General features: G+C 50.4%; 3 protein-coding genes across 3 annotated transcripts; 1 reads left to right on the top strand and 2 right to left on the bottom strand.

The window, feature by feature from the left end:
* Nucleotides 1–424: 424 nt before the first annotated feature.
* On the bottom strand, nt 425–1,408 carry LOC136001157 (olfactory receptor 6E1-like). Its single transcript, XM_065655245.1, has one exon. It carries the CDS (start codon nt 1,406–1,408, stop codon nt 425–427), a length of 984 nt encoding a protein of 327 aa, XP_065511317.1.
* Nucleotides 1,409–8,836: 7,428 nt separating this feature from the next.
* LOC136001065 (olfactory receptor 14J1-like) lies at nt 8,837–9,382 on the bottom strand (the record flags this gene model as incomplete). The annotated part of the gene is made up of 1 exon (XM_065655112.1): nt 8,837–9,382. A coding segment is annotated over one exon (546 nt), but the record flags the coding sequence as incomplete, so codon positions are not given.
* Nucleotides 9,383–22,456: 13,074 nt separating this feature from the next.
* Nucleotides 22,457–23,416, top strand: LOC136001172 (olfactory receptor 14J1-like). The gene has a single exon (XM_065655260.1). The coding sequence runs from the start codon at nt 22,457–22,459 to the stop codon at nt 23,414–23,416; it is 960 nt and encodes a 319-aa protein (XP_065511332.1).
* The last annotated feature ends 576 nt before the right edge of the window (nt 23,417–23,992 follow it).

The raw sequence follows: 23,992 nt of genomic DNA, 5'->3' as shown, positions 1-23,992 counted from the left end.
CATTGTTAGTGCCTTCTTTGTGTGTGCAGAGGAGCTTTTTATCACTTAACACAATGCAACGAGATAGGACAAGAGGAAACGGCCTCAAGTTGCACCAGGGGAGGTTCAGAGTGGATATTAGGAAAAAATTCTTCCTGGAAAGGGTTGTTGGGCATTGGAACAGGCTGCCCAGGGCAGTGGGGGAGTCACCATCCCTGAAGGTGTTTAAAAGGTGTTTAGACGAGGTTCTTAGGGACATGGCTTAGTGCTAGAATTGGGTTGTGGTTGGACTCGATGATCCTGAGGGTCTCTTCCAACTGAAAGGATTCTACGATTCTATCAATCTCCTGAGGTATCTCTGTCTGGAGGTTACATACCTATGCATTGGTATTGTTTAACATATGATAGCAGATCACTGGAATTGCTGTCCAGAAATGCCTCATGATTAGGGGAAAAGCTGTGCTCTTGTACGGGCAACGGCTTCATTCAGGGCCAGTATCACAGCCTTGTTTCTGAGACTGTAGATGAATGGATTTAAGAATGGGTACAGGATGGTGTTCAGCAACGCTACAATGCTGTTAGTCTCCAAGGAAATATATTCTGAAGGACATGCATAGAGAACAATACAGCTCCCATATGCAATTGCCAAGGTGGTGAGATGGGAAGAACATGTAGAAAAAGCTTTTTTCCTCCCAGATGCTGCTGGAAGATGTAGAATACAGAAAAGGATGCACATGTAAAATGTCAGAGTTAAACATAAGGAACCCAGAATGACAAATGATATGAAAACAGAGTCTATTTTCCAAAGCAGGCTGGTGTCAGAGCAGGACAGTTCGAATAAGGGGGAGTTGTCACAGAAAAAGTGGTGGATCTCATTTGAGCCACAGAAAGTCAGCTGGGAGAGGATGACCAGGTGGTAACTCAAGAGTGTGAAGCCTATGACCCAAGTAGCAACAACCAGGTGGATGCAGAGCTGAGGCTTCATGATGGCAGCATAATGCAAAGGTTGGCAGATGGCAACACAGCGGTCAAAGGACATGACAACAAGTAGAATAAGCTCTGTATAGCCCAGGGTAAAATAGGAGGAGGATTGGGCAAAGCAGCTGCTTAGTGAGATTGTTCTCCTCCCAGAACCCAGGATCACAACCAACTTGATGCTTGTGGAGGATGTAAACCAGATTTCCAGGAAGGCCAGATTGCCAATGAAAAAGTACATGGGGGTTTGAAGGCGGTGATCCGCATATACGAGGAAAATGATGGTGGCGTTCCCCACCACTGTTGTCAGGTATATGAGCAGAAAGACCAGAGAGAGTAAGAGCTGTAGTCTTTGATCAAGCCCTGAGAAACCCTCTAGGATGAACTCAGTAACTGCAGTTTCATTTTCTGAGCCCACGTTGAATTTCGGTTCGTCATGCCGAGACAGGAACATGGCAAAAAACAAGTGTGATAATTCCACAGTCTGGGTGAAGGGCTCCCCAAAACTCTCTGCTTCTTTCCTTTCTTGCAGTCTTCCTATAGTACACAGATAGAGGACTTCAACCACTTCTCATACCCTGATATTTCTGCATCAAATTTCATTTGGAGTTCTGAGAATTTGTTGTCTTCTTTCTATATTTTTCAAACACTCAGAAAGAATTTTTCCTTCAAAACAGAGAATTTTAAAGTCTTTTAGCTATTTTATCCCATTCCTGGCAAATTCCAAATGCACACAGGTCTTTTCCAAACATCTGTCACACCTATGTGCCTAAGTCATCTCTTTTATTGTGCAAATGCCAAACTATTACATCAAGTCAAATCAAATCAAATCAAATCAAATCAAATCTAATGTATGCTGAAAGCTTTTCTTTCTATTTTTCAGTACTTGCCTTTTTGGACTAGGAGTCCCTGAGTATCTACTGATTTCAGAATAAGCAGTATCAAGCATCTCTTTCGTAATCCCGTGCTTTCTTCCACAGCTTTGTGCTCTCTGTTTCTTCAGGAAAGGGGAGGGGAGGGCAGAATAGGGACCAAATATAACTCATCTTCTTTAGTTATGGTTCCACCCGGTCTCATCTGACATCCATCTGCACCGAAATGCAGTTACTTCCAAACAGTTGCTCATTGCTATTACCATCAAATATCCTGATCTAAACACAGACCAGGAGAATAGTGACTGGAAGAGATCTGTAACTTTTCTTTTGTGTGCCAGCTATAGGTTGGGAGGACCCAGCCTTGAGAGTTTTCTCCTCTCTCCATTGATTACACAGGGAGCCTTGGGAAAACAAATTCTCACAGGCACCTGTTGTGAAGCAGGTGAAACTCACTATTCAAGTCTCAAATCTCCCATTCCTAAACTTATTTTGTTTTTTAAATCAAACTACACATGTAGGAGAAAGAAGGACAAAAAAATCCCACATATACAATAAAGACTGGTGTTTATCCCTTCATCTTTCCATTTGTTTTCAGACATAGAAAGGAGTAGAGCAGACGGCTCCAAAACCAGAATAATTCAAAATGCAAGGGGAGAAGAGGGAGAGGAGGAGATGGTGGGTTTGAGGCGGTGAAACAAAGTTGTGCGGGTGTGCAAGCAGAGCTCTTCAGTCATTAGTCACCTGGGTGGTCCAAGGACTTTCCCATCTCATCGTCCACAGAGACAGCAGCAGAAACTGGTCTGAGACAATGGATCAACTTGAAACCAAGTGATTGAGTTCAGTCAACCTCCTTCAATATCAACCACCTCCAAAATAAGCAAAAATTAGTCACCTTCAAATGAAATGTTGGCCTGACTCGTGTGGGATTTCTCCAGGTGGGATTCCAGACAGTGCTGGAGACGGGCAGATCCTGCTGTGCCTGGGCCTGTTTCCTGTGCATACAGGTGGTTTTTAACATCCTGGGTGAAGAACCTGACTGTTTCAGAGATCCCTGCAGCAGTTTCTGCTGCAAAACTGAATAAAATTGAGTAACAGTAATTACTTAACTTGTTTGCACATGCCAGAGAGGATGTGCAGGACAACAGGCTCGCTGAATTTTAAGAACTCAGCAGAACTGTTGTACAGGGAGCCTCACTTGATCCAGTTGAAGACACTCTTGCAAAGATCCTTGCACAGGAGTCTCTCCCAATCTATGGTATTCCGTAATTCAATTAATCTTTTCCTCAGAGAGCTCTTCAAAGAATAGGCAAGGAAGTAAATGAGACAGAGGAAAAGAATTAGAGATACAAAATGTGCCAATGCAAATTAAGAAGATCCTCTGAACAGTGTTTCTCAACTCAAACCATTGGTAGGCAATGTATTTTGGGAAATGGCTGCATAAAAACATTCACATAGAGATACAGTGTTTAATTAGCTTGCCGGCACTTGGCCATGGAACTGTCTAAACAAACAAACAAACAAACAATGAGAAGTTTCATGAAAATTAGTTTAAAAATACTAGCAGTTGTGGAAAGGAAGACTTTTTCAGCTATTACACAGAAGTCTTTTCTGCAGAGGGCTCAACTATTCCCTAAAGTCTCCGTTCAGGGGTTGATTCAGTTGTTTGCACAGAGGTGGCCACTACCACCAACATACCCTGGGGCAGCTGAAGCACCATGTGGGACTGGGAAAAGTCTCCCCGGACCTATGGGAGCTGTTCTGGAGCACGAGCTGGTAGGCGTGAGCTGAGGTAGGGGACCTTAGGGGTGGTGCAGGGCTGCTGGGTGGGCTGAGCAGGGACCTCAGCAGCACAGCAGCCCATTGTGTCCCGTTGGATGCTGCTGTGAGGTCACTTCTGTCACAGGAACTGGCTGACCAGCAGCGGGAAGGCAAATACTCAGAGGTCATGAAGGCCATCAGAAAGCTGCTCCCAAGATGATGACAGATTTGGGAAGGTCAAGGGGAACTGGGACAAGAGAGACTGGAGATGTGGGGGAGGAAAGAATGGCTTGGCCAACAGAGATGAGAGATTTGGAGAGTTTCAGGTAATGGTGATGCTGCCGTGACATTGACTGTGAAAACATTCATGTTAGGCCCTTACCTGTGTTCTAAGCAGTAATCTTAAACTCTAACCTTAGCCCTAAATGCTAGTCCTCACCCTGACAGTAATGCACTACTTTAAACCCAAACCTCAAAATTTACCTCTAAGCCAAATCCCAAGCCCATAACCCCTTATTCTTAGTCTTACGCTTTTACTCATTTTAATCCCTAGCCTGTATCCCTAACCTTAAATTACCAGCCTTAACATTAGGCCTCATCACAACCCTAAAAAACCCCTTAACTCACAAAGCTAGCTCATACCCTTGACACTAACCACACACCTAAGCAGATTACTAGATGCCTAAATCCTAACCCAGAACAGCGAGCTCTAATCCTTAATCCCTGAGTTGAACACCTCATCCCCAGAGCTCTCATTCCCATGCTCAACCCCCATCACCTCCAACCCCTCTCCCTACCCAACTTCAGCAGTTTGGCCCCTTGGGGCAAGCCAGGGTTATCCTGGAGCAGCCACGGGGCATCTGAAGAGGGATGTGAGGTTACAGGTACCTGACCAGCTGTCAGGCCCAAGGAGGAGATGGGCAGGATTGCTGGGACCAGGTCTATGGTGCCTCAGGGACTCATGGGCCAGCAAGGGGCACACGGCTGTGAGGTCACTTCCACCTGAGTACCTGGTAGGCCAGCTTCAGGCACATGACTGGTCTATGTGCGTGTCCTTGAAGCTGTGCCTAAGGAATTGAAAAGCCACCAACATGCACGTAGCTTGAATGTTGTTTGCAAGGTCTCTGCTGCCGTAGCGCCTTGCAGGACTGGCATGGAGATGCACCTGGCAGTCAGAGAAAGACCACCAGCAGGTGCATGGGCTTGGCGGGTGACAATCATGTTACTTTTATCTGCAGCAGGCACATGCCTTTAGTCTTGTCCAGCAAGCTGAAAGGCCAACAGCAGGCGTGTGGCTTGGAAGATCATGGTGAGGATACTTCTTTCTGGTCAGCTGAGAGACCACGAGCAGGCTGACGGGCTGGGTCAAAGACTTTAAGGGTGGATTCTGAGATCATGGAACTTTGCTTGATAATGGGAAAGAGCAGAAGAAAGAGAGAAACTGCTGTGAAGTTCTGATTGGAATGTGGAGATGGGACATGATGAGCTCAAAATGTCACTTGAGGGCTGCACTGTGGTGCAAGAGGTCACCCAGAGGGAGTCTGCGATCAGCCCATGGCTTTGTGTTTCACGGAACAGCCAGGGAGGGTGGAAAGACATCAGTGAAGTATGGAAATGCCATGGCGAGAGCAAGGTGGGGAAGAGATGGGTGTCTAGAGCCATGGGGAGAGAGGGGCAGGTGTGGGACAGTGGTGGTGGAGATGGCCAAGGGCTCTGGTAGGGCTGGAAGGCACCCACAGAACAGAGATCTCTGTCCACTTGGCCATGGCAGTTGTCTCTGCCACAGACCTGCGAGGAGACACGTCCTCATGGCACAGGGGCCTCATCGCAGCCCCACAGGGAGGTGTCAGGCTGTTGTTCTTCACTCAGCATCACACCCACATCCCACTGCCCCAGGAAGAGCCACGCAGGAGGGACAGGATCTGCCTTGCCAGGGGCTGGGCTGAGGGCTTGGCCTTTCTGCCTCATAAATCGAACCAAAGGTTTTCTCAGCATCAGAACCGTTTGTACGTGACCTTTGCCTATCTGCCATCGTGGCCTCCAAGTATCTGCTCTAACGACTCCATCAGGAGAGTTTGTTGGCAATTGCCATCAGTTGGGCCAATTAACGCTCCCAGACACTTCGGCATTTGCTTCTGACTTTACGTCCTTGAGAGGTTTTTTCAGTCTCCTCTCAGTATCTGAGGTTCATGGACTCAGCACCAAATGCACCATGGGGCTCATAAAAGTGGAGGAAGCCCAAGGATCTGTGTGTCTACCATGATTTTTGAAAAGTCTTCAAGACTTGTACAGCAGAGAGGTTTTAAAAGTCCAGCTGAAGATTTCTATAAGCATTTAATAATTTTTATTTTCATATTTAAGGATTTTTTTCATTACTTTTCAGTTTATGGAAGAGGTGATACCAGCATTTTCTAATTGATATTGATCCAGACTGTCTCCTAAGGAGGTCAGGACAGATTGGAAAAGTAGTCCCTTGAGGTCTGACACTGTGTGGACAACCTTGCTCCTCACCTCCCAACACCACTATTTCTGTCGTCGCACATCTGGGACTTACATCACTTTTCCTTACATCAGACTTCTCCACTGAAGGCTGCAACTGGATGTTCAAGCCCCATTCCACAAATTTCCACCTGCTCTCATTAGAGAACTGGCTGCAAACAGGCACAAAAAGGTTTTGCTTGGTTTTGAACACACAAATTCAAATGTGATTAGATCATCAAAAAGATAAAACACAGGCCTCAGCTCTATGCCAAGTCCAAGCTGGCTCCAATGGGTTCCACCTTCCAGAAGGGAGAACCATGCAATAAATATTTTTGAGAGATAGATAGGAAATTATAAATATAAACACAATTAAAAGACATGGTGAATTTCTTCAGGCCAGAAGGAAATAACTGGAATGTGAGGGAGATGAAACACACGGAGTAAGAGATACAGTACTGGTGATGCAAAGACAAGGAAATATCAATATTTCCTCTCCTTCTGTTAATACACATCCTGAAAAATTCTCAGTTAGAAATCAAGGGAAAAGCTCAGACATTTTACTGAATGTACTTAATCATTTAAGTTGATTTAAAGGTTCTCATAAGATTTGAAATTTCTCAGGATTGCAGTCACTGTCCAGCCATGAGCACAGAACCTGCAGGAGACCAGAGGCCCTTGGGAGCTGCAGGCGGAGTTCCATCTGAACTGAGGGAGCCACCAGTGATGCCACTGAAGTCCCAGAGGACCTGGACAATGGCATCCAAACTATCAAACTTGAGTACAAACGGAGAAAACCTGAGACCATTGGGGAAAAAGTAACTGATGGTAGTTGTGAACTGGGGAAGAGAGTCGGGCAGAGAAAGGGAGGGATCAAGGTGGACTGTGGAAGAAGCAGCCTGTGGAAGAGTGGGGAGGAGAGGGATTCGAGGGACCAGCTGCCCGTGGGGAGGTGGCTGGTCAGTGCTGGTCTGGCCAAACCCCCTGCCTCATCACCATGGTCTGTCCTGCTTATTAGGCTGGTTTCAGTTGGGGTAGAGTTACTTATATTCATAGTCACTTGTACGGGGCTGTGTGTTAAATCTGTGATGGAAACAGTGTTGATCACAGCCCAATATTTCAGTCATTGCTGAGCAGTGCTTGCACAGTATCAAGGTCTTTTAAGCTTCTCACGCTGAGAAGTGAGAGGAGGCAGGGGGTGTCCAAGAAATTGAGAGGAGACGCAGCTGGGACAGCTGACCCCAACTGACCAAAGGGGTCTTCCATACCATATGTGATCATGCTCAGCAATAAAATCTGGGAGGAGAAGGGAGGGGAGAACACTCAGAGTGATGGCGTTTGTCCTCCCAAGTAACTGCTATGTGTGATGGAGCCGTGATTTTCTGGAGATGGCTGAACACCCACGTGCGAACGCAAAGCAGCGGGTGAATTCCTCATTTTTCTTTGATTGCACACACAGCTTTTGCTTTACCTATTAAACTCTCTCTTGGGTACCGCTGGCTGCTGCCCCCTCATTTTCCTCCTCTTATCACTTTCCTCCTCTTTATCTCAATCCACAAGTTTTCTTTTACTTTTCTTATCCTTCTCCCAATCCTGCTGTGGGGGAGTGAGCGACTGACTGTGTGGTGCTGAGCGGATGACCAGGGTTAAACTACGACATTTCTTAAAGTCCCCTCCTGGCTATTTGCTGTGTGAGTGGGTTCACTGTTGCTTGTGGTTTTGGTCAATTCTAAGTGAGGGTAGCAAGGAGGAGGAGGACACCAGGATATGAAGACACCCAGGGTGGAATGGCCAAATGGGTAATATCTCTGAGTCTGGGCAAACACAAAGCCCAGGTCCACAGCTGGGGGAACACAGGAGCGTGTGAGACAGTGCATAAGTTCTGCCCAGGATGTACGGACCACTCGTGCAACCTTCACACCAGAGCAGTCTGAGAGGGGCAACAGGACAGGGTCAGTTCTGTTGCTCATGGTTGTGTAAGCGCTGCTGTTGGTGTGGTGGCTGTGAGGGTGCTGTTGCCTGTTGGAACTGGTCTGTATCAGACTGTCTGTGTCCATCTTTGTTTCCCTGCAGATACCTGCGTTTAGTGCTTTCCCTTTGATGACTCCACCTTGGGCCATGTCTCACTCTGTGGGGTCCTGTCACTGCCCACCTCAGGCACAGCCGGTCCATGTGTATCTCATGGGCTCTCCGGGCAGCTCCAGATTCCTCTCCTGGAGGATTGTCCTCTGCCTCATCATGGACTGGGACGGTGCATATCTCCGTGACCATTCACCATCTCCACTGTCAACAGACAACAAGGGATGTGTCCTGCTGCATCCTCCTGTTGCCCTTGCCCATGGATCAAGTGAAGCAGCAGCCCGAATTCACAGGTGTCAGAGAGGGAATGACCACTGAGTTGCCCATGGGCAGCCCCAAGGCCACCAGGGCTGCTCCTCCATGGGGCAGCATTTGCCTCCTGGACCCTCCTGCATCCTGGGGCTGCTCCCCCAGTTCCAGAGGATTGTGAAGAGGTGGGACCTGAGACAAATTGGTTTCTGCTGATTCATTTATTGAGTTTATCAAAAACTAAGGAGCGCATATACATATGTAGATGAGGTCTTTGGTTCAAGAAAAGACACGCAGGAGGCCAAGAATTATATTATTACAGACATGAACCAAGAAACAAAACCCAGCAAAAGCACTATGGAAAAATATAGACACATAAGAAGGAAAGTTAGTCCTGGCTATTTCTCTTGCAGCCCTAGTGAAATAGTGTGAACCTTAGTAACCTAAAGTAGTGAGTGTTGAAATATTTTCCTCAGGGCACCCTTGAGCTCCTGGTTCCTCATACTGTAGATGAGGGGGTTCACTGCTGGAGGCACCACCGAGTACAGAACAGACACCACCAGGTCCAGGATGGGGGAGGAGATGGAGGGGGGCTTCAGGTGGGCAAACATGGCAGTGGTGACAAACAGGGAGACCACAGCCAGGTGAGGGAGGCACGTGGAAAAGGCTTTGTGCCGTCCCTGCTCAGAGGGGATCCTCAGTACGGCCCTCAAGATCTGCACATAGGACAGCATGATGAAAATAAAACATCCCAAAACCAGAAAACCAAGGAAAGCAAGAAGCCAAATTTCCCTGAGGTAGGAGTGTGAGCAGGAGAGCTTGAGGATCTGAGGGATTTCACAGAAGAACTGGTCCAGGGCATTGCCCTTGCACAGTGGCAGTGAAAATGTATTGGCCGTGTGCAGCAGAGCATTGAGAAACCCACTGGCCCAGGCAGCTGCTGCCATGTGGACACAAGCTCTGCTGCCCAGGAGGGTCCCGTAGTGCAGGGGTTTGCAGATGGCAACGTAGCGGTCGTAGGACATGATGGTGAGAAGAGAATACTCTGCACCAAACAAGAAAGCTAAAAAGAAGACCTGGGCAGCACAACCCACATAGGAAATGACCCTGGTATCCCACAGAGAGTTGGCCAAGGATTTGGGGACAGTGATGGAGATGGAGCCCAGGTCAAGGAGGGAGAGGTTGAGCAGGAAGAAGTACATGGGGGTGTGGAGGTGCTGGTCACAGGCTATGGTGGTGATGATGAGGCCGTTGCCCAGGAGGGCAGCCAGGTAGATGCCCAGGAAGAGCCAGAAGTGCAAGAGCTGCAGCTCCCGTGTGTCTGTGAACGCCAGGAGGAGGAACTGGGTGATGGAGCTGCTGTTGGACATTTGCTGCCTGTGGGCATCAGGACCTGCGCAAGGAGGAAAAGACAGTGACGGTTCAGATGAGACTTGTCTGGGAAAACCAAAGTCATTTCCCACAGACCCTCCCACAAAGAGACTCTTTTCAATTTCCAGGAGAACGTCCTGTCTGCAGCCCTCGTCGGTGCTTGATGAGTGTGCAATGAAGAGCAGGGTCTCTGCCCAGGGGCTCTTGAGGAGTCAGCCTGACCCTGTGTGATGGGTGGGGCAGGGGCCAGTCCTGGGGTTCAGCTTTGTCAGATTGAACCGCTCCTGGTGCAAAAGGGACTGTCAGCATCTGTCTCCGCAGGGCTGAGAAACTGAGTTTGAGAGGTTTGGCGTTTCTACAGCTCCTTCTCCCCTCCCACCCTGGGGAGTGCTCTGGTGCCAGAAACCCTCAGCATTTCTGCTGCACTCAGGGAGAACAGAGCGAGTCCTGCGAGACCAGAGGATGCCTGTGGGTCAGTGCAGAGCGAGGGCAGCTGCTCTGTCCCTCTGTCTTGCTCCAGCTGCCCTGGGCTGGCACCTTTCTGAGATGGAGGCTGATCACACCGCCATGTTACCCTGAAAAGCCACCAGGCACTGCTGAGAGCAGAGGGACCCACCTCAGACCACAACATGTCTCACCCTCTCCTAAGGTTTCAGTATCCCATGTTTATACCGGAAACCACGGGTTTCACAAACCCAACAGCATTTTCTCTGTCACAGCATCTCTGTGCTCCTCCATGGGGCTTTCACATAACACAGAGATGCTGTAGGACAGGTTTGCATCCTGGAGGGAAGCTCACAGCTTGGAATGAAATCTCAGGGACACAGCCAAGAGTCCTAATGATGGCATTTGATTCAGGGAGACTCAGCTCATTCCCCAGCCCCACAGACTGCATTGCCCACAGCCCCACAGGGCAGAGCAAAGCTGGGACACCTGTTCCCATGGACACAGCTGCAGGAAAGGACCCACAAGATCAGGCTATGACTCTGCAGCTGAAACTCCCATCCCCAGAGAGCCCGACAGCAAGAACAAGGTCACAACAGCAGTGACCCAGAGCAGTGGAGCAAGAAGGAAACTGCGGTGAGGGTGGGTGTGAGAGAGGCCAGGGCAGAGGCAGCCGGGCACTCCGACAGCGTCACCCTTCCCCAGCTGTGCAGCCACCTCCCACACACCAGCATTGCCGGGCATCTGCTCTCAGCCCCTGTGCTCTGCAGAGGGAACTGGAGCTCTGGCTGCACAGGAGCTGCTTCATGCCTTGGAGCCCCCGGCCCTGAGGGCAGAGGCTTTGCTGGGTGGGAGAGGAGGTGAGGGGGCTGCTCACAGGAGGGATCTGCACTGCAGAGGTCATACGGAGTTTTTTCTGCTTTCCCTCCCAGAACAATTGCGGGTTTAGTTTCCTCTCATTTCTGATCATTTCCCTGCTGCCTGGACATTCTCCCCCTGGGAACAGTTTCCCTGTCCATGTCTTTTCCCTGTCAGTGCTCACAGACCATCCCACCCTCTGTGCCCTCACCCTGGCCCTACAGATCCTGCCTGTTCACAGGGCACTGCCTGGGGGCATCTTCCTGTTTGCAGACTGGGGAAAAGGACAGGTCAGACTAAGGCTGACAGGTATAGCCAATGTGATGCTGGTGCTGTGCACAGGCAGAGCAGCAGCTGAAGGAATGTTAATGAGGATTCTGGAACATGTAATGATTAATTGGAGTTGCAGTTCAAGAGTATCGACTTGTTTAAGCATGTGAACTCATTTTCATTTTATCCTTTCCTGCACCCCCCAACCCTCGGGATTTGAAAATTAAAAGACAGGCTCAGGAAAGCTCCCTATCTGTCTGGTAATCCTTGCATTGATCTTCTGCTTGAGGCATCCACTTGGAAAAATCCTGGGGGTGATCTGGAGCTGTGAGCAGCTCTGATCCACACAGCACCCCCTTAACAGCAGAAGCACCTTTCCTGCCTTGATACGGGTCACTCCTTCCCCACACAGCTTCCCCCCACAGCACCATGGGGATCTCCCCGGGCAGGCTGAGCGCTGACCCTGGCAGGCGGCAGAGTCCCTGCCCCGGCACAGCCCTGGGGTGCAGGGACCCTGCTCTGCAGGACAGCCCTGGGCACCCCTGGGTGCTCACCCAGCTTCACAGCTGTTCAACATTGCCTGCCAAGAGCCTCCTCCTCACAGATCCCTCAAGCTGTGCCTGTGCTAACTTTAGGAGATGCCTCCAGGAGCTGCAGCTGCATTGCCCTGCACCCAGAGACTTACCGGGTCAAGGGCTGCAAAGATTTCTCCTCCAGTGAGCTCTCAGTCATCCTCCCCATCCTGACCACCTTTCATCTCTCTCTGCTTTGCTCGTCTCCCTGAGATCCCCAGGCAGAGCCCTCAGCCCTGCTGCGCTTTGCAGAGGAGCTGCTCCTGGGCAGAGCTGTCTCTCTGCAGCGCTGCCGCTTGCCATGAGCTCCCTCTGTCCCAGGAGCCCAGCCCAGCTCAGCAGCACAGGAGCAGCCCACGATGTCCCTTCCTCTGTCCCCTCTGGGCTCCCTCCAGCTGTCCCTGGGGCTCCAGGGGCACATCCTTTGAAACAACCTCAAGTAATCAGTGATGTTGATTCTCTCTCTTCAGCAGTGACACTTCTTGCCAGCATTGTGTTCTTTGTATTAAAAAGTAAATTGGTATGAGGATCATCTTTTCTTCTCTCATCATTAGGCAGGACAAAAAGAACGTTACAGGAAAGGATCAAATTTCTAAAAACTGGAGGAGGAATATGTTCACCGGAATGAATTTAGGCATTATATTTTGGTTTTATACTCATAGGTCTAGGGAGATATCCAGCAATCTTCTGGCCACGTCACGTCTGTGCTCTGAAGCAAAGCCTTTGCACACATGGGATCTTGGACACTTGGTACCAGGTTTCCACGGGGCAACTCAGAGGTTTCCTGGTGCCACAGCTGGGGTGGTTCAGCCCAGATGTGAGGCAATGTCCTCAGCCAGGGACCTGACTGGCTGAGCTGGAGCTGTCAGCGTTGCAGACAGAGCTGTGACACGGATGGAATAAACTGCCAAGGCAGGGTGGCAGAAGTTAGTTCATCTGGTCTGCAAGGACAGCAGCCTCCAAGCACAGCAACAGTCCAGATCAAAACTCAGTCTAGATCTGTAAGTCAATTCAAGAGCCCTATAATGAGCTGTTACTCCTGTAGGAACAGTTAAAGGAGAAACAAACAACTTGTAGTTACTGATGAATTTAATAAGGGAAAGAAGTGATATTCTCTGTGTCTCTGGTCCTCCATCTTCACCAGCAAGCTCTCCCAGGCCTCTGTGACTGGAGGCAGAACAACCAGCAGTGGATGGGGATCAAGTCAGGGGTCCCTGGAACTAACACAATCCTTTCCAGTCTATGGGACAGGAGGGGCAGCATCCCAGGAGCTGAGACAGCAGGACCATGTCACAGTGAGGACACTCTCCACCTTCTTGGAAAGCTCATGGAGACTGGGGGGACTCCCTGACCACTGGCAGCTCTCACACATTGGGTGCACTTTTCAAAAATGGCCAATGGGTGAGCAGGGGAACTGAGCGCTGTGCCCCAGAGCATGTTCACTGGGACCCCAGTTCTGGGTGTCTGAAGGTGACAGGGTTTACCCAGGGCAGGTTGTGCCTGTCCATCCTCTTTGCTCTCTGTGAGGAAAGGACAGGGTTGCTGGATGTGTGGAGAGCAGTGGTGATCTGTTACCTGGAAGTCAGCAAGGCATTCAGCATCATCCCCCACAATATTCTTGTGTCCAAGGTAGGCTATTATGATCTGTGTCAGTGTGTAAGTAGATGGGTAAAAACCAATCTGGATGGTCGGGCTTGGAAAGGTGCTATAGAAAGGGAGAAACTTTCCAGTCATGAGGACAGTCAAGCACTGGAAGCTGTTTCCCAGGGGTGCACATCCACTCTGTCCCAGAAAGTGTCCAAGATGTGTTTGGATAAAGCACTGAGTAATCTGGTCTGACCCTGCTTTGAGCAGGAGGTTGGTCAAGACACCTCCCAAGGTCCCATCCAACCTGAATGATGCTGTCCTTTCATCCCCTTCATGTTTTCAATTTAGGGACAGCTCACAGGTTCTCTCTGACCACAGGAATAATTCACATGAGGTGCAGGGCTGCTTTACAAGTGCCCCCAAACAGCCCTGACCACATCTTGTGCATCCCTTTTCATTTGCCCCCACCCAGGTTGTTCTGTTCTGCTGTCCTCATGCCCACCTTGTTCATCCTTTCAGAGCAGGTTGCTCAACAGGTGTCAGCATCCGTGTACAGAGTCTGCACATCAGCCAGGCAGCAAAGCCATCGTTACAGAAATGGAGACGAGGCTCTTGACCAGCTCCTTGCACCCAGGAATCGGCACAACTTGTCTGCTGAGATTCTCGGGAACACCTGAACTTTAAGTGCAGAGCATGTGAGTCCTTGTTGGGTATCCTGGCTTGTCTCCTGACCCATGTGGTGCTTCAGGCTGTGAAGAGAATCAAAACCAACTTTTGGCTGGGGTAGTTTCATTTTACATGTGTCACACAGGGCAGATGAAGGGAGCTCAGAACTCCAGACTCTGCTGCACTGTTGGGACTTCAGAGACTGGAAATGCAGGTGACGGTGTGTGTCAGTGCACACCACATAAACATTCTGGCTTCCTTTCTGCCTTTGCACTGACCTGAGATCTGTTCCTTGGCCTTCTTTGCCTAAAAAAGAAGTAATCTGCCCTGTGTCACCTCCACTCACACCAGAAAAAAGGGGAAAAGTATGAAAGGGGTGATTTCAGGGCAATTTTGTCCAAAGAAATACTTTTTAAATGATAAAAATAGTAGAAGTGAGAGAAAAAGCTCTTAAAAAGAACTCCATGCAAGAGGTTAGCTACTGGGACGTAGCAGCTCTTTTGAGAAGCAAGAATGACTGTTGGGAATGAAGTTAAAAAACTTTAGTTCATCATCATCATCATAATCAAGAATAAGGAATTCCCTGTTATTCTTATTAGTGATTGTACCACTTTTCAAAAACATCCTTGAGATTGTCTCTATTTTTTGATGGCTCCAAAACTGAGCCTGCTCAGATTTTGTAAGGACTGTTTCAAATCTCTGCAACCCAAATCTCTACAACTGTCTCTCATCGAAGGTCTTTTACCCCAGGAAGGGGAAAACTCCCAATGCAGGCACAAAACCAGTGCCCAACCTGCCTGGAGAGCCAGGCCAGTTGTGCCACACAACAGCCAACCTCGGGGGAAGCTGGGGGTGATGGGAATTGAAATGGTTTTATCTCAAATCATAAATTAGGTTGGAAAAGACCCTTAAGGTCCTGAAGTCCAGTGGTAAATACAACACTGCCAAGCCCACCCATTACACCATATCCCTAAGCACCATGTTTACACATATTTTCAATACCTTCAGGGATGGAAGCTCCAATCCTGAGCTGGCAGGACAACACTGTCTGCAGTTAGACATAAGATACCTGTCATGACTGTGACTTCAGAGTTTCTCACACCCTTCACTGAGTAGGGCGGGTGTTGGGAGATGGGCGCACACTTCATTTTCCAGATGCCAGGACAGAGCCCAAGCCATCCTGCCCTTGGCCTCTGGCATCCCATTTCTTGAGATGCAAAGCTGCTGGGCCTTCTGTGGATAATCATGTTAAGAGGCATCAGTAATCATTCAAGTGTTTGTATAATTTCTCTGAGAGTGTCAGTATTTAAACCAGTAAATATCTGTAACACAGCAGTCTGCATCTGTGGTAGCCGCACTGGCAGTGCCAATCCAATAGGTATTTGCAGTATAAGGCACGACACCCCATCCATAAGTACACATCTAAGTGGTTCAGATGAAGGGTGGTCTGGCAAAAATCACCCTGTTCCTCCCCAGGTGCACGGACACTGCTCATGTGCCTCTCCAGAGTGGCAGAAGCCGGATGCCCTTCTCGGGACAGACTCCTTCCAGGAAAGACACAGCAATGGGAGTAACTCCTCAGTTCTTCATGGCATTTCACTCGGCATCAGTTTTTATGTATTAGGCGCTTTTCTCTGACTACTCTTTCTGCACAAATGCTCACAAAAAGACACCCATTTAGTAAAACATGGTCATAAAGGTGCTGTTATGGACAAGAAACCTCACCATGAGCTCTGGAGGGAGTGAGGAAGATGATAATAAGCACCAGGAAGAAGCAAGAAGCTCAAGGCCTCTTCTGAAGAGTGAGAGGCCCTGAGCAGCAGTGAGTGGCCATGTGTGGTGTGGGAGGGTCAGGGGATGTGAGGTAGAGAAGGGTGGTGGCTGATGACTTCAGCAAATCCTTACAACCATGTCTGAGCCTGCAAGTGGGATGTGGCTGATGTCTGCGGGTGGAGGAGGAATAGGAGAAAGACTTTGGGGGATCCTGGAAAGAAGGCAGCCTTCTCTTGGACTAGTCATACATGGCAGTGACATTTGCATGCTGTGGGCACGGCTGTGCCTGGGAGATGGGGAATGGCTGCTGCTGGGGGGGCTGTGCTCAGGCATGGCCCATGAGCTGACCTTGCTCTGCCCCTCTCTCTTGCACTCCCCATGCTTGGATGGTCCTCAGGAATCATCCATGAGCCCGGAGGAAGCACCAGCCTCCTGGAGTGTTGGCCCATTACTGGAGGACAAGAATGAAAGGTTTGTGAGACACATGGGAGTGCAGGAAGACACGGGTCTATGCGTAGTAGTCAACGTGTTAAAGAAGAAGACCTAAAGACCATTGGCTGATCGTGCTGATGTGGAATAGATTGATTTTTCTTTTTTATTTTAGGGCAGCAGAAGAAGGAACGTGTGCTTTCAGTGCTGGGGCATGGATCCAAATTGAGGATTCAACCAAGTTTGGGACTAGGAGAGCTCAGGTGATTGGTGACCATTGCAGGTCTATGAAAGAAGCTGCATGGGCTTGGGAGACCTCACAGGCATTGCCAAACCCTCAGAAAACCATAGCCTTGTAGTAAAAGTAACAGCACTTGGCACCAAAGCCACACCCAAACCACAAATACCCTCCCAGTGACCACAGGCAGAGCCTTGAGAAACATTTGACTGAAAGGGTCTCCTTTGCCAGGCCCTGGGGGTCAGGGCTTGGCCATTCTGATGCTAAACAACCATGAAGGGCTGACAGGGCACCAGAGCCACCTCCACATCGCCTTTACCACCTCTGACCATTGTCTCCAGGCTTTTCCTTCAGCAGCCTCCAGGGACAGGGACTGCTTGTGTCAGCGATGGCCCCTCGTGGGGTCCCAAACACCCTCAGAAACTTGGAGTTTGTTTCTGCCTTTCACTTCATTAGAGGTTTGTTCATTCTTTCAGTAGCTGCAGCTCAGGACCATGGCAGCAGAGGGCTCATTAACAGCCAAAATGCTCTTACAAGGCTCTCTGCAGCACTTCGCTAAAGGCTTCTGGTCTGGTGTGGATGATTAGAGAGATTTCAGAACTGTAGCCAAACAGTGAGCATTTCCTTAATAAATAGTCATAAAGCCAATTTTCTTATATTTCTGTCCCCCTCCCAATGCCCTCATTGCCAGAACAACTGGTATCAATGTCCACTAAATATTGATCTAGAGAATCTCCTGATAAAGACTGGATGTGTCAGAAAAGTGGGTGCCTAAAGCACCACTTGAGCAAGGAGACAGGATAGGACTCCTCAGGAGGAATCACACAACTCTGGACCAAGAGGTGGGTGTTCCTGGGAATCTCAGGTGCCACAGCACAGCAATACTTGTGTTCAGGGTCAAGTGACCCATCTCCTTTTCTCTAATGGTGTCTGAGTTTGCTCAGGTAACTCCTGACTGGAGCCCCATCCACTCCTGGCTGTTCTCCAGACTCCTGCCTTCAGGAACAAAGTCCCAGGAGACCTTGCTGGTGGAGATGGAGGCAAAGAAGCCATGAAGTACATCGGTCCTGTCTGATTCTACTCTTATGAAGTTCAGCAGCAGGCCCACGTTCACCCTGTCTATAATTTTACTGTAAGGAAGCTGTGTCAGCTCATCTTGCTGCCCTCAGCCTCCCCTGCAGGTATCAAGTCCAGGGCAGCTTTGGCATCATCCCCACATCCATGGACAAGGTTTCTAAATTCCTCCTTTACAGCTTGACCTGCTTCCACCTCCCATGTGCTGCCTTTTTGCCCTGGAGCTCCGTCTGTTCAGACAAGCAGCCTCATGATGTAAAGTCTTCTTTTCATAGGTACTTGGAGAGATCATTCTTGTGCTTGGAGCAGGCTGTCCTGTGAGGCTTCCCAGATTTCCTGAGCTCCTTCACCCTTCAGACCTACTTCCTTGTCACCACCTTTATTGGCTGCCATCCCCCAGTATGTCCGTGTCTTCCCCTCCGGAGCCCACCAGCCTGTGCTCTGCTGCTGGCCTTCCTCCCTCCCCTCTGGTGCCTGGAATCCCACTGTTGCCTGGTCACCACAGCCAAGGTGGACACTGATGTGCACATCCCTCACCAGCTCTTCTTTGTCTCCCAGTTCCAGATCCATGTGAGCATCACCCTTGTTGTCCCAGCAGGCAGCCACGTTAAGAAGTTGGCCCAAGATCCTCTGGACTGTTGGCACCTGCCGCTTTGCCTGGCCAGTGAATGTCAGGGCAATGACAGTTCCCCATAGGAACCTGCTGATTGACTGGAGACGTCCTCAGGTTACTAACAGAAGATCTTTTCCATTTCTTCTCCATGATCAAGTAGTTTGTAACATCCAAGACATTATCACCCTGTATTGGGTTTACATGGCAAAGTCTTGGAACTGGGGGTGAGTGTGGGTGTGCTACAGTTGTCACCTCTCTGAGAAGACAACAGGAGTTTGATGTCAGACAGAGCCGATATGAGCTGGCTCCAAGATGGACCCACTCCTTGCCAAATCTGAGCCACTCAGGGATGTTGGCGGCACCTCTGTGATATTGTATTTGAGAAAGGGTAAAAAACGCTGCACAACAGCAGGTAGGAGAGAGCAGGGAGGAAATGTGAGAGAAAAATCGCTGCAAACACCAAGGTCATATCCCATAGGACCCAAGCAGGTCCCTCAGCAGGCCAAAGCCTGCTCTCCTGAAATCCTGCTCTTTGCCTTGTTAGCATCTTCCAGGAGCCTCAACTCCACTTTCCCATCCCTGACTGTTCCATCCCTGACCAACCCTTTCTGGTTTGTAAGTGTGAAGTCCCACAGGGCACCTCACCTCACTGACTCCTCAGCCACCCGTGTCAGGAAGATGTTGTCCATGAGCTCCAAAACCCTCCTGGATGGCTGGTACCTTGCAGATATTGGGATATCTTAGGTCTGCCATGAGGACACTGCCTGGAAACATGAGGCTTCTTTCATTTGTCTGAAGGAGGCCTCATCTAATTCCTCTTCCTCATCAGTGAGTCAGTAGCTGATGTCCACCCACCACAACACTGTCCATGTTGTTCTGCCCTCTCACGCTGAGTCCTCAACTTTCAGCTGATATTCTCTGTCCCCAGGCAGAGCTCCACACATTCCTGATGTTCTCCCACATGAAGGGAAACTTCCCCTCTAAGTCCAGACCTCTGGCATTACGAGCACTAGCCCCCCAAGACCGCAAAGTTTCTCCTGCAGGTGATATTCGTAGCGTCCTGTAACTCCTCATGATGTTATCTTGGGATAGACGCTCTCATCAGGATAAACAGTCTGCATGTAAACACTAACAGCTGGAGCTCCTTCTCGCCTTGGTTATGGCTGTTGTCTCCAGCTCTGATACCTGTGAGGAGACACCTTGTCCTTACAGCACAGGGGCCTCATGGCCTCCTTGTCCCCAGCCAGGAACCTGGGAGGTGTGGGACCATAGTCCTGCCCTTGGCCTTGCACAGCCCCACATCACACTGTCCCAGGAAGGGCCCTGGGCAACGTGGGAGGGACAGGATGTGCCTTCCCAGGGCTGGGGGTCAGGGCTTGGCCCTTTGGTTAATGAAACACATCCAGGTTTACTGATCATCAGAGAGACCTTCACCCTGCTTGTCCTGACCTGTCATCTCTGCCTCCAGTTTTCTTCTCTAACCAGACCCTGGGGTCAGTTCCTCAGTAGTGTTCCTCAGGGGAACCCAGTAACATTACAAGAAACTTTGGAGTTTGAATCTGACTTGGGCTTCTTGAGAGGTTTCTTCAACTTCCTCCAGGGTCTGAGGTTTATGGACTCAGCAGCAAACCCACCAGAGGGGTCATTAAAGCACCTTGGGCTGCTCCTGTGCTGCTGAGCTGGGCTGGGCTCCTGGGACACAGGGAGCTCATGGCAAGCGGCAGCGCTGCAGAGAGACAGCTCTGCCCAGGAGCAGCTCCTCTGCAAAGCGCAGCAGGGCTGAGGGCTCTGCCTGGGGATCTCAGGGAGACGAGCAAGGCAGAGAGAGATTAAAGGTGGTCAGGACTGGGAGGATGACTGAGAGCTCACTGGAGGAGTAATCTTTGCAGCCCTTGCCATGGCAAGTCTCAGGGTGCAAGGCAATGCAGCTGTAGCTCCTGGAGGCATCTCCTTAAGTTAGCACAGGCACAGCTTGTGGGATGTGTAAGGAGGGGGCTCTTGTCAGGCAATTTTGAATAGCTGTGAAGCTGGGTGAGCACCCAGGGGTGCCCAGGGCTGTCCTGCAGAGCAGGGTCCCTGCACCCCAGGGCTGTGCTGGGACAGGGACTCTGCTGCCTGCCAGGGTCAGCGCTCAGCCTGCCCGGGGAGATCCCCACGGTGCCGTGGGGAGAAGCTGTGGGGGGAAGGAGCGACCCCTATCAGGGCAGGAAAGGTGCTTCTGCTGTTAAGGGGGTGCTGTGTGGATCAGAGCTGCTCACAGCTTCAGATCACCCCCAGGATTTTTCCGAGGGGATGCCTCAAAGAGAAGATCAATGCAAGGATTACCAGACAGATAGGGAGCTTTCCTGAGCCTGCCTTTTCAGTTTTCTATCCTGAGGGTTGGGGGGGTGCAGAAAAGGATAAAGTGAAAATGAGCTCTCCTGCTTAAACAAGTCACTGAGACTCCTGAACTGCAACTCAGAGTCACCAGTACAGCTGCCAGAAGCCTCATAACATCCCTTCAGCTGCTGCTCTGCCTGTGCACAGCACCAGCATCACATTGGCTATACCCGTCAGTCTTAGTCTGACCTGTCCTTTTCCCCAGTCTGCAAACAGGAAGATGCCCCCAGGCAGTGCCCTGTGAACAGGCAGGATCTGTAGAGCCAGGGTGAGGGCACAGAGGGTGGGATGGGGTCTGTGAGCGCTGACAGGGAAGAGACATGGACAGGGAAACACCGCCCAGGGGGAGAATCTCCAGACAGCAGGGAAATGATCAGAAATGAGAGGAAACTAAACTCAGAATTGATACGGGAGGGAGAACACGTAAAACTCTGTATTATACCCTGCAGTGCAGATCCCTCCTGTGAGCAGCCCCCTCGCCTCCTCTCCCACCCAGCAAAGCCTCTGCCCTCAGGGCCGGGGGCTCCAAGGCACGAAGCAGCTCCTGTGCAGCCAGAGCTCCAGTTCCCTCTGCAGAGCACAGGGGCTGAGAGCAGCTGCCCGGCAATGCTGGTGTGTGGGAGGTGGCTGCACAGCTGGGGAAGGGTGACGCTGTCGGAGTGCCCGGCTGCCTCTGCCCTGGCCTCTCTCACACCCACCCTCACCGCAGTTTCCTTCTTGCTCCACTGCTCTGGGTCACTGTTGGTGTGATCTGGTTCTTGCTGTCAGGCTCTCTGGGGATGGGAGTTTCAGCTGCAGAGTCACAGCCTGATCTTGTGGGTCCTTTCCTGCAGCTGTGTCCATGGGAACAGGTGTCCCAGCTTTGCTCTGCCCTGTGGGGCTGTGGGCAATGCAGTGTGTGGGGCTGGGGAATGAGCTGAGTCTCCTTTAATCAAATGCCATCATTAGGACACTTGGATATCTCCTGAGAGTTTCCTTAGAAGCTTTGAACTACCCTCCAGGATGCAAACCTGTCCTACAGCATCTGTTTGTTATGTGAAAGCCCCATGGAGGAGCACAGAGATGCTGTGACAGAGAGAATGCTGTTGGGTTTGTGAGATGAGCAGTTTCATGGCTAAACATAGGATGCTGAGACATTAGGAAAGGGTGAGACATGTCATGGTCTGAGGTGGGTCCCTCTGCTCTCAGCAGTGCCTGGTGGCTTTTCAGGGTAACATGGCAGTGTGATCAGCCTCCATCTCAGAAAGGTGCCAGCCCAGGGCAGCTGGAGCAAGACAGAGGGACAGAGCAGCTGCCCTCACTCTGCACTGACCCACAGGCATCCTCTGGTCTCGCAGGACTCGCTCTGTTCTCCCTGAGTGCAGCAGAAATGCTGAGGGTTTCTAACATCCAAGAACACTCCCCAGGGTGGGAGGGGAGAAGGATCTGTAGAAATGCCAAACCTCTCAAACTCAGTTTCTCAGCCCTGCGGGTACAGATGCTGACAGTCCCTTCTGCAGCAGGAGCGGTTCCATCTGACAAAGCTGAACGCCAGGACTGGCCCCTGCCCCACCCCATCACACAGGGTCAGGCTGACTCCTCAAGAGCCCCTGGGCAGAGACCCTGCTCTTCATTGCACACTCATCAAGCACCGACGAGGGCTGCAGACAGGATGTTCTCCTGGAAAAAGAAAAGGGTCTCTTTGTGGGAGGGTCTGTGGGAAATGGCTTTGGTTTTTCCCAGACAAGTCTCATCTGAACCGTCACTGTCTTTTCCTCCTTGCACAGGCCCTCATGCCCACAGGCAGCAAATGTCCAACAGCAGCTCCATCACCCAGTTCCTCCTCCTGGCGTTCACACACACACGGGAGCTGCAGCTCTTGCACTTCTGGCTCTTCCTGGGCATCTACCTGGCTGCCCTCCTGGGCAACGGCCTCATCATCACCACCATAGCCTGTGACCAGCACCTCCACACCCCCATGTACTTCTTCCTGCTCAACCTCGCCCTCCTCAACCTGGGATCCATCTCCATCACTGTCCCCAAATCCATGGTCAACTCTCTGTGGGATACCAGGGTCATTTCCTATGCAGGATGTGCTGCCCAGGTCTTCTTTGTGTGTTTCTTAATTGGTGCAGAGTATTTTCTTCTCACCGTCATGTCCTACGACCGCTACGTTGCCATCTGCAAACCCCTGCACTACGGGACCCTCCTGGGCAGCAGAGCTTGTGTCCACATGGCAGCAGCTGCCTGGGCCACTGGGTTTCTCAGTGCTCTGATGCACACGGCCAATACATTTTCACTGCCACTGTGCAAGGGCAATGCTGTGGACCAGTTCTTCTGTGAAATCCCCCAGATCCTCAAGCTCTCCTGCTCACATGCCTACCTCAGCGAACTTGGGCTTCTTGTGGTTACTCTCTTAGTAATATTTGGGAGTTTTATTTTCATTCTTTTCTCCTATGTGCAGATCTTGAGGGCCGTGCTGAGGATCCCCTCTGAGCAGGGACGGCACAAAGCCTTTTCCACATGCCTCCCTCACCTGGCCGTGGTCTCCCTGTTCCTCAGCACTGCCATGTTTGCCCACCTGAAGCCCCCCTCCATCTCCTCCCCATCCCTGGACCTGGTGGTGTCTGTTCTTTACGCATTGGTGCCTCCAGCAGTGAACCCCCTCATCTACAGCATGAGGAACCAGGAGCTCAAGGAGTCCATTAGGAAAGTGTTTTCATGGGCGTTTGTCAATACTGACCATCTTTCCATCACTGTCCACAAATGATGTCTAATTGTATCCCAATGCAGGCCTGTACCCTGTTTTATCCCTTTTACTTTGTTAGCATTACCCATATTGTTATTTATGGTTATTATGTTTGTACATAACTGTTCATGTTTAGCTCACTATTCTGAATAATGAACCCATTATACATAGTTTTAAAACACCTGAAACCTGTATAAATGTTTTTCTAACACTGTGTCAGAGCTTAGTCTCCCATAGCATCTCTGTGACAAAATGACATCTTCAGAGTGCAGTTCCTCAAGATTTGGTTGTTCTTCCAAAGCTGTTTTCAACAACAGGCCCAGGAATTTCCCTCAAAAGGGCCTGAGGAAAAAGCTCGATGTCACCTTGGAAGCTGATTCACAACAGAGTTGTGATTTAAGACACAACCCTTGCTGTCTGTTGACAGTGGAGATGAGGAGTGGTCATGAGATACAGCCACACTGGGCTGTCCCAGAGCATGATGGGGCAGAGGACGATCCTCCAGGAGAGGAATCTGGAGCTGCCCGAGAGCCCATGAGATACACACGGACCGGCTGTGCCTGAGGTGGGCAGTGACAGGACCCCACAGAGTGAGAC

The sequence above is a fragment of the Caloenas nicobarica genome, chromosome 37, assembly GCF_036013445.1.
Source record: "Caloenas nicobarica isolate bCalNic1 chromosome 37, bCalNic1.hap1, whole genome shotgun sequence".
NCBI classification, from domain to species: domain Eukaryota; kingdom Metazoa; phylum Chordata; class Aves; order Columbiformes; family Columbidae; genus Caloenas; species Caloenas nicobarica.
The sequence above is the reverse complement of the archived record's forward strand: the minus strand, read 5'-3'. Positions and strand labels throughout refer to the sequence as shown.